At 43.1% G+C, this 10,442-nt stretch overlaps 1 protein-coding gene across 1 annotated transcript in view; it reads left to right on the forward strand.

Annotated features, from left to right (window-relative positions):
- nkain4 (sodium/potassium transporting ATPase interacting 4) overlaps window positions 1-223 on the forward strand; it is a 73,218-nt gene extending 72,995 nt beyond the window's left edge. Inside the window, exon 7 of the mRNA XM_083768541.1 lies at window positions 128-223. Coding sequence (XP_083624667.1) covers window positions 128-137 — 10 coding nt within the window. The 3' untranslated portion in view covers window positions 138-223. The remainder of the gene's footprint in view (window positions 1-127) is intronic.
- The last annotated feature ends 10,219 nt before the right edge of the window (window positions 224-10,442 follow it).

The raw sequence follows: 10,442 nt of genomic DNA on the forward strand, positions 1-10,442 counted from the left end.
GGGCCCTGGGCATATATTTTATATGCCGGGGTATATTTTGGGTAGGCTATTGGGTATATTTTGGGCTGTCTTTTCACAGTAGTTTTTAACCCTTCATGTTCTGTGTGTTTCTCTGTGTTCTCTTCAGGTCTACGTAAATAGAGAGTCTCCAGCAGAGGGCGCTGAAGGACAGGACGGCCACTCAGAGAATTTACCACGAACGAACGCGCACACACCCACACACACACGCACATGCACACATGCACGCACGCACGTGCACACACACACACACACACACACACACACACACACACACGCACCCACACATGGCTGTTCTGCAGTGTAACAATGCCTTGTATTGTGTGCAACAAGGTTGCTGTACTTTATACCTCATACTTTAAATGCTTAATATGAGGTATAAAGTACAGCAGCCTTGTGTTCATAAAACAGAAAGATTGGGTATTGGGTAAGACTGACGTTATGTATCTTTCAGGACCTTTCACTGCTTCGTCTCAACCATTACTCTTTATGGCTCTGCTCTCAGCCACCGCGGTGGCTATTTTGACATTCTGTTGGAGGAGCAGCCATAAACTACACAGGTTCATCCCAATGTTCTGGGCATCTTTGTAATGTTAGTGTTAGTACAAAGCAGGTAAAAGAGACGTTTGAGGCAGACTAACATCAGTCACTCTACCGTTCACTGTAGTAGAAGGGTTTAAACCCTGCAGCTATGCCTACAGGAAATACGTAAGCTGCGACCATGAGAACCGTTTCTGAATTCGTCTATACGCTGAAGTCACGTTCACGGTGACCTCGCTTTGTGATGGACTAAAAGGGATGTGTATGTTTTAACTCTGTCTACTATGACTATATAGACCTATAGATTCAGACGCCTGCGCAGTCTCAATTCCTACATTTGAGCAAGAATGGCTGTCCAATTCATTGTAGTCAACAGCATTGATTTATGAAAAAGAAAAAAAGGATGGCTAAACGGGTGGAGTTAGCTGGTTTGGGAAATAGTTTGAGGATCCAATGGAGTTGGGAGGTTTTCGCCTAAGCACTTTTTTTTACTATACTTTCCTTTGGTTCAATATTTCTTTTCACCAACACACAGATGTCAAAGGTGTTCAATATAGCACTGATTTATGTAAAAAGACAAAAGAAGTCCTGGGCCGTGGCTCAGCGGTCCAGGGCCAGGCACCTTGGCTGGTAATCCAGTCTGGCAGTGTGCCGCGGGTTCCACTCCCGATCCCGACGGCCCTTACTGCATGTCACCCACCCCACCATCTCTCTCCCCGTTTCCTGTCAGCCTACTGTCTGTCCCTCCATAAAAAAAATATAAAATAAAGGCGAAAGCCACAAAAAACCTCACGCATGGAGTTAGGTGGTTTCTTAGTGTGTGTTGTGGGTGTAATCATGGGGTGAACTCTGAGAGTCTCGTATCGCAGAGCCTCAATTACACTGGAGACTCCTGGAGTGTGTGTGTGCCTGTTTACTTTAGAGCCAGGATCTGGCATGCATGGATGCAATACGCAACACAGGGAGAGAGAGAGAGAGAGAGAGAGAGAGAGAGAGAGAGAGAGGGGGGGGGTGGGAAAACAAAAGCACACAGTAGATATCCTGAGTAATCATATAACCCGTGAAGACCCGAGGCCGTTTCTACAAATGTCTTCTAATTCCTAATAGTTTTCTGAACAACCCTACATGTTGCTGTATGGGCGGAAACCTTTCAACTCCATATTAACCCTACATGTTGCTGTCTGGTTGGCGGAAACCTTTCAACTCCATATTATTTATAGATTATTTCCGTAAAGGCTGAGGATTATAACGGTGTGGTCAAACCCACAGGAGGCGCCGTTCCGTTGCGTTGTTTCTGTTTGTCAGAAATAGAACATGTAAATAATGCAGGGCCTCATGAGGGGGGGGGGAGCTCATGGATACCACGCCGTCTGAAACACACCGATGCAAAGCGAAGTGAAACGCGCGACGGGAGTTAAAAATAAAGCACAGATTCAACAATAATGGGACGTAAAGAGTATACCCACTACTGTTCATCTCTGGAAAAGGCCTATTATGCTGTGACTTGTTTCTGCTGATGACCAAATCAGTATGTTCTCTGTCCATTATGTGTCCAATTCTCTCTCTCTCTGTCTCTCTCTGTGTGTGTGTGTGTGTGTGTGTGTGTGTGTGTGTGTGTGTGTGTGTGTGTGTGTGTGTGTGTGTGTGTGTGTGTGTGTGTGCACCCCGCTCGCGTGTGTGACACAGCAAAAGCAGCGAAAGCAAGACGGTCTTCTTTTTTTCCCGTTCTTTAAATTGAGACTCAACCACCCCTCTCCTTTCAAGCCTCTAAGTATACTGACACATTCCCACGGCTGACACAAACACACACACACACACACACACACACACACACACACACACACACACACACACACACACACACACACACACACACACACACACAGAGTACAGGTTATACACTATATTTTGGAGGACAATAGAGAAAGTGTAATTGATGCCCTCCATACTGTGACAATATACAATGGGATGATGATGATGATGATGATGATGATGATGATGATGATGGTGATGGTGTGTAGCCTATGTTTTTTTTAAGTGTAAAAGTAGTACATCTTAGAAAAGCAACGAAAACACAGCAACAGTTCACACCAGTTACAGACTCTCATAAGTTGTGATAGTTTTTTTTATAGCGCATGTTTCTAATACGGTGTTCTTTTTGTATGATAAACTATTGTATACATATTGTATACATATTGTATTGTGTCGGTTAAAATACAGAAGTTGTATGCGTCTGGTAAAGGGGCGGGGGTGAGGAGGGGGGGGGCGGGGGGCCGGGGGACTGGTGCTAATGTATAACCCCTTGTTATTAACCACTGTAAACCGCCGGCTGAAAATAGCCGATCTACAAGCTCACAACGCGTTGCGTTGCAACGCGTTGCGAGCTTGTAGATCGGCTACCCCCCCCCCCCCACAAAATACACTTGTATGGTTAAATAAAAGGGACACTTCACCATTTTTGCCAAAAGAATTACATGTTAATGACACTACAGTACTTCCTGGACTAGCTCACTGCTAAAATCTAAAATATCTAAAACCACATATTACACAGACCCCCAAGAAATTGTTCTAAATCTTCTAAACGTCATTGACATAAAAGGGTGAAGTGTCCCTTTAAATAAATAGCCAATCACCTTCGCCGTCTCCATGGAAACCATGTATGTCCAAAACTGTTAATTTTCAGGGAATGGGAAAAACAGATCCAATGGGCCCTCAGGCATTGGTGGAAAAAATGTTTTTACTTACAGTAAAAGTATCAATACTGCAATATCGAAAAAAGTTAAAGTCCGGAATAGACTTTTAGCTAAGCCCCTCCCCAAACTGCCATGGTCCAATCACAGCTAAACCTCTCCATTGTTTTAAAAACAGAAATGTCATGCACATATTTTTCCAGTGCATATGGCAGGCCTTGTTGACGGATTTGGAAGAGGTTTTGAAGGTCTGTGTCCAAAAATGAACGAGTATTTAATGTGTAAAAAATCCCTGATATTTGCATTGGAATGAATGAGTTTCTTAGTCTGGGAAGGCTGGGAAGTGTCCAACTCATGGGGAGAGGGGGCGGGGCTTAGCTAAAGATCTATTAAAATGTACAAAGTACATCGGTATTGGCATCAAAAAGTGTAATGTATCAAAAGAGCAGATCTACAAGCTCACAATGTGTTGCATCGCGAGTCGCGACACATTGTAGATCTGCTCTTTCCGAATGGCTCAAATGTATACGGGGCCGAATAGTGGTGAATGTATGTTTTGTAATCATAATCAAAATCTACAAGTAACTAAAGTTTTCAAATAATTGTAATGGAATAAAAGTACAATATTTGTCTCTGATATGTAGTGGAGTAGAAGTGAAAGTATTGTAAATTGTAAATGCTCCAAAAAAGTGCAAATAACTCAAATTTGTACTTAAGTAGGCCTACAGTAGTCTACTAGTCTACATGATTTACTCACCTCACTCTGCACTGTGTCATCAAACACTGATTATTGGTGATCTGAATATTCATGTGGACAATCCCTCCTGTCGTTTTGCAGCAGAGTTCTTGAGTGCACTTGAGTGTCTTGGTCTGCAGCAACATGTTGGGGTTCCTACTCACAACAAGGGGCACACCCTTGACTTAGTCATCACTGACTCTGCCCCCATTAACAACCTGCAGGTCTACAGTCTGGGTGTGTCTGACCACATGGTGGTCTCAATAACCTTGACATTTCTGCTGCCCCCTACCAGACCGAAGCGGAAAATGGTTTTCCGAAACTGGAAAAACATTGATCCAGCCACGATGACCATGGATCTTCAGAACATCTCCCTCCCAGTCTCTGCATCAGTGGATGAAATAGTAGAGCACTATAACACATCCTTGAGCAGTGTTTTTGACCTCCATGCCCCTGTCAAGACACGTGAGGTCAGATTTTCACGCTCCGCCCCTTGGGACTGCGGAAAATGAAAAGAACTGGGTGGGTTCTGGAACGACGCTTCAAGCACTCTGGGTTCACTGTGCATAAGCAGATTTTCCGTGAGCATCAAAAGGCATATTCCAAATCCCTTAAAGATGCTCAGTCTCAGTCCTACTGCGACCTAATCAATAAAAACCCTGGCAACTCTAAACACTTTTTTTCCACTATAGACAATCTTCTGAAGCCACAATCATCTTCCTCAACTGAGGCAACTGAGGAGCAATGTAATCATTTTATTGACTTTTTTAGATCCAAGGTCAACAACATTTGCTCTCTGATGCCCACCCCCTCCCCCCTGCCTTCTTCTGGCACCAACCCCCTGCCGGGGATTGTGCCGCCCCTCCCATATTTCACTGAGGTTCAGCAGAGCCACATGGAGAAAATCCTCAGCAAGATGAAATCCTGCACATGTGCCCTGGACCCCATTCCCACTGCTCTGCTTAAACCACACATTCCCACCCTCAGTCCTCTCATTACACAAACTGTCAACATCTCCCTTCAAACTGGTCATGTCCCAACTGCTCTTAAGGTTGCTGTCATCCGTCCCCTTCTAAAAAAGCCCACCCTGGACCCGGAGGTTCTGGCCAATTACAGGCCTATCTCCAACCTCGCCTTCCTGTCCAAGGTGTTGGAGAAGGTGGTTGCCTCTCAGCTCCAGGACCATCTCAAACACAACGACCTTTTTGAGACATTTCAGTCTGGGTTTCGTACAGCCCACAGTACTGAAACGGCCCTGCTGAGGGTGACAAATGACCTCTTGATGGCAGCTGATGAAGGATCACCATCTCTCCTCATCCTCCTTGACCTAACCGCTGCATTTGATACGGTGGATCATGCTATCCTCCTGGAGTGTCTACACACTGCCACTGGACTGTCAGGCACTGCACTTAAGTGGTTTCAGTCCTACCTGTCTGATAGGACTGAATATGTTTCACTGGGTGGGTGCAAGTCCAAGCTGCTCCCTGTCACGTGTGGTGTTCCGCAGGGTTCGGTTCTTGGTCCGCTCTTATTTATTATCTATATGCTGCCCCTTGGTCGTGTCATCAGCGGACGTGGACTTTCCTTCCACTGTTACGCTGATGACACCCAGCTGTACATTAAGACTGCCCCCAACCCCTCTGCAGCCATATCATGTCTCACCACCGGTCTTGGGGAGATAAAGGCATGGATGAGCAACAACTTCCTTCAGTTAAACAGTAGCAAAACTGAAGCCCTTCTTGTTGGCACACCACACCAGATTCTTTCATGCCCCATGTCCCATCTCACCTTCGACGGCCAGGTTATCCCCTTCTCCTCCTCAGTCACAAACCTGGGTGTCAAGTTTGATCCTCACCTGACATTCAGTGACCACATAAAAAATCTATGTAGAACCGCATTTTACCATCTCAAAAACATCTCCAAACTCCGCCCCCTTCTAACCCAGTCAGATGCAGAGAAGCTCGTCCATGCCTTTATCTCCTCTAGACTGGACTACTGCAACGCCCTCTTCATTGGGATTCCTGGCAAACATCTACAAAAGCTGCAGTACATACAGAACAGCGCTGACAGGGTCCTAATGAGAGTCCGCAAACATGACCATATCACACCCATCCTCTTCACACTGCACTGGCTCCCCGTTACGGCCAGGATCGACTACAAGGTTCTGCTGATAACATTCAACTGCATAAACGGACACGCCCCTCCTTACCTACAGGAACTAATCACCCCTCCAAAAACATCCTCCACCCGCACCCTCAGATCTGCAAACAAACTACTACTCCATGTTCCTGACACCAAACTGCGCACCATGGGGGACCGGGCCTTTTGCTCAGCAGCACCACGTCTATGGAATAGCCTCCCCATGGACCTGAGAGTGCCGCAGACTGTGGAATGTTTTAAAACAGGCCTGAAAACCTTCCTGTTTCGGAAGGCCTTTTTGTGCTGAACTGTCGCTTTGCACTGTTTTTGTTAACCCTGTTTTTAACCTTTATGATAGACCATATGTTTTTAACCTTGTAGCACTCTGAGATTCCTTGTGAATGAAAAGTGCAATATAAAATAAAAATAAAATTCATTATTACTTAAATTAAGGTTACTTTCTACCACTACTTTAATGTCAGTGGTTCCAAAACTTTTTCATGTCAAGGACCCCTAAAATGATCCTCATTAGCCCGCGGGAAGGACCCCCATATAAGAGAAGATGTTTGGCAGCTCTATAGCGGTGATTCTCAACCCGTTTAATTTCAAGGACCCCCATGCAGTTTGACATGAATTAGTTTACAGACCACCCATTTAATGGCATTTCTATCTCTGGGACCCCCCACAGTTACAGACCCATAAGGGTCCATTTTGGTTCCAAACTATCATTTAGCTGGGGACCCCATGGAACTCCCTCAAGGACCCCTGGGGTCCCCGGACCCCACTTTGGGCTACAACAACATTATTAGTAAATTTTGACTCTCTGGGTCACGCGACGTCACGGAATCGAAAGAATGTTTATTATTTCCTGTAGTTGGTGGTGAGAGATAAAAGAAAACCAACCAACCAATCACGGACCTGCCTCATTGAAGCCATCAGCACTTTGCTTCTTCATAGTAGCCTACAGCATATAAGAAAGCTAGATGGCTCACCCGGTCACCCGCGCTGCTGGCCAATGAGAGCGACGTTGCTACGTGGCGGCCATCTTACAGAGGGGCAGCATAACATTGTGTCTATGGGCAAATACTTTTTAAATAACCATAACTTGCTTAATTTTCAACCGATTTTCAAACGGGTTGGTTTGTTATACAAGTCAGAGACGTCCGCATACTTTTATATGACATGTTTTATTAAAAAAGAATAAGCAGCGTCCTGAATCATAGCCACGTTGATAACGTTTGTATTAAACCAACCCGTTTGTAAATCCGTCAAGATTTGAGGGAGTTTTTGATTGAGCTGCCATTGAACATACTGTACTGTAGCCCCTCAGTAAGATGGCTGCGGGTGAACTACGTAAGAGACTCCGCCTTGAGCCATCTAGCCTATATATATCATAGAGTATTAATATGTACATGGCCTACAGTCTCTCAGTCTCTCTCTCTCTCTCTTCCTGTCCTTAATGTTTCTTATGAATAACTGATGCCCTCTGGCGGCGAATGTGTTCATGTGCAGGATGAAAAGGCTACTAAGTGTTCTGTGCTCTCATCTTAAAAACGTGTTATATTATTGTTATGTTATTCTGGAGCTCTTTAATTGACCGTAAATCACACCAATAGGTGCTTAATTGTATGTATGGTGTTGCTTGTTGTTTCTCACGATATATTAATTTAATGGTTAAATGAGTTCATTAATTTAAACCCAGGTCCTTTTCTTTGTTGTAAATTTGTATTCAAAATGTGCTTTTGTCCTAAAGGACCACTTCACCACTTTTCAACCTATCTTCATATAATAGGTCCTCACTAATAATCATGAAACTCAGTCTGTGTCTCATAGGAGGGCTGTGGGCAGTTCAGAAACCGTCTTCCAGTGACATCATCGATGGGGAATACAAGTTTCTAGCCATCATTTTCACGATAATGAAAATCTAAACATCTTTGTAAAAAAAGTCTTGTTTAAAAAAAGATCTGCCTAATGATGATGTCACTGGAAGACGGTTTCTAAACTGCCCACAGCCCTCCTATGAGACACAGACTGAGTAGAAAAGAATCGTGCCATTTTATCATGATTATTAATGAGGACCTATTATATGAAGATAGGTTGAAAAGTGGTGAAGTGGTCCTTTAAACACTGTGATATACAACTTTATCAACCTTTTTCTTTTCTTTTCTTTTTTTTTGAAAGAGCAGAATTACATGATTTAATATTATCAGGATTCACAGATTTTGAATGCCTATGCCTGAGATTCGACTGGTCAATCAATTATTATTATTATTATTATTATTATTGTATTTGTATTTATTGGTTTGAAGAAAATAATTGCCTACATGTAATCCCATTCAGTTCATACACGTTACATTTTATTTTTTGTTAACTTGCATACCGTTGATAAGCACACTCGCACATGCGTACACACACACACACACACACACACACACACACACACACACACACACACACACACACACACACACACACACACACACACACACACACACACACACACACAGTATACCAGAAGCTTGTACTGTGTAGATTGTATTGGAAGAAGAAGAAAAAAGATCCCCCGGCCCTTTGTAGATAATTCTGTTTCTTTGTACTGAAAAAAGTCCAAACGATCTTTTTGTATTTCTCTTTTAGTCCTGTTAGCCCCCTCCCCCCACCCCCTATCATCATGTGACCCCCCCTGATGGTGTGACCCTATTGGTCCAGAACATGTGCTTTGTGTGTACATAGCTGTTTGTTAATCATAATAAAAATAAAACTGAAAAAGTACTTTTAATGGTGCTGACGTTTGTGTGGTCTGTTGTTGTCAGAGCCATAGAGTATAAGACAGAGTTACGACATTGAGGGGACAGAAAACTGAGTGCTCGAGCTCTGTTCATGCAGCCTGGAGAGGGACAAGCTGGAGTTTGAAATACATTGTTTTCAACGAGGGCGACGCAAATATCAGCAATTTTAGGCTTGTGTGCAACATGACAACTGTCTTGTTTACATCAGGGTCCTCCATTTTCAATTCATCAAAACATTTAATGATGTACAGATATACACTTCTCTGAAAAAAAAGGAAATCATCACATATACACTACAGTTAAAGTAAAAAAGGGAGAAAAAAAACAGTATGTCATGCAGTTCTCGGAACTTCGTCGACTTGGAAATGATAGCCAGGCAAACACGGTTCACACTATTAATGTGTTTATTATATAGAAAGATCGATCGTATATACAGTATAAACTCCTTGACAATCTCAGCAATCACTAAACAAAGCCAACGTGTTCAATTCATCTTCTTTCTTTAAAAAAATAAAATAAATAATCGCTACTATAGGGCAAATCAAACGATGAAAACGTAAAGCACACTGTAAAAAAAGAAGCTGCTCAGTGTTGAAAGCAAAATGTACACACTGTCACTCATTTATCAAAAATATATTGAAGTACAGCAATGCATGGCAACTTGGAAAAATAGATATAATGGAGATGGGCGAAATCTGTGAAAAATGTGGGTATTATTTTAAAGATATTACTACAAACAAACACAAAATGATGGAGCTGGGAACTTCTCCTTTGGTCCACTCATTCCATGTGAGAATGGTTCAGTGAAGAGACAAAATAAAATAGAATAAGAAAATCCCATTGTGGGTGTATGGGATTTTTCACTAAACAGTAAACACGAGTGACATTCACCCGAACACCTGCCTGTAGGAGAAGAAAAAATCACACCTGTGGGAAGTGAGGGGCGCTAATATATTAAAGTCTAACTCATGTTGATTGGGTGATGCAATGGTGATGTAAAACAAACGTGACAACAAAAACATTAAACGGCATTAACGATAAAGAGACAATATGACGTAATGAGGGACAATATGACGTCAATTTTCCCTTCATTGTCAATGGCGTTTTAAAAACAAACGTTGAACTAAAAACAAACACCCACCCACCTCAGACATCAGCAACATTATGACAATTACAACAATATAATTGCCCGGGTGAAAATCACCCGTGTTTAGTGTTCTAGGGTTAAGAAACACAGAATAGTTCAAATCGCCCAAAATGATCCTAATCTGTGGCGGTGTGGAAGTGTTTTTCATTGGGGGTGCGTTCAGGGAATGCGCAGCGGGAATGCGCTCAGTTTTTAGAGCGTGCTGGGCGGTGACATCATAAAGCGTGCAAGAGTGTGGCTTATTCACGAACGACCAGTCAAAACAACACGTTGTTGCGTGTGTGTATTAGTAAAACTCAAAGGACCAATTAGGCCGCAAATGCTGCATTTTGCAACCATGTCCTTCAACATCGTTCGCCGCAGGGAAGCGCTCAAGATGAATA

Source organism: Protomyctophum parallelum (assembly GCF_964188405.1).
Source record: "Protomyctophum parallelum genome assembly, chromosome: 7".
In the NCBI taxonomy this organism is placed as follows: Eukaryota; Metazoa; Chordata; class Actinopteri; order Myctophiformes; family Myctophidae; genus Protomyctophum; species Protomyctophum parallelum.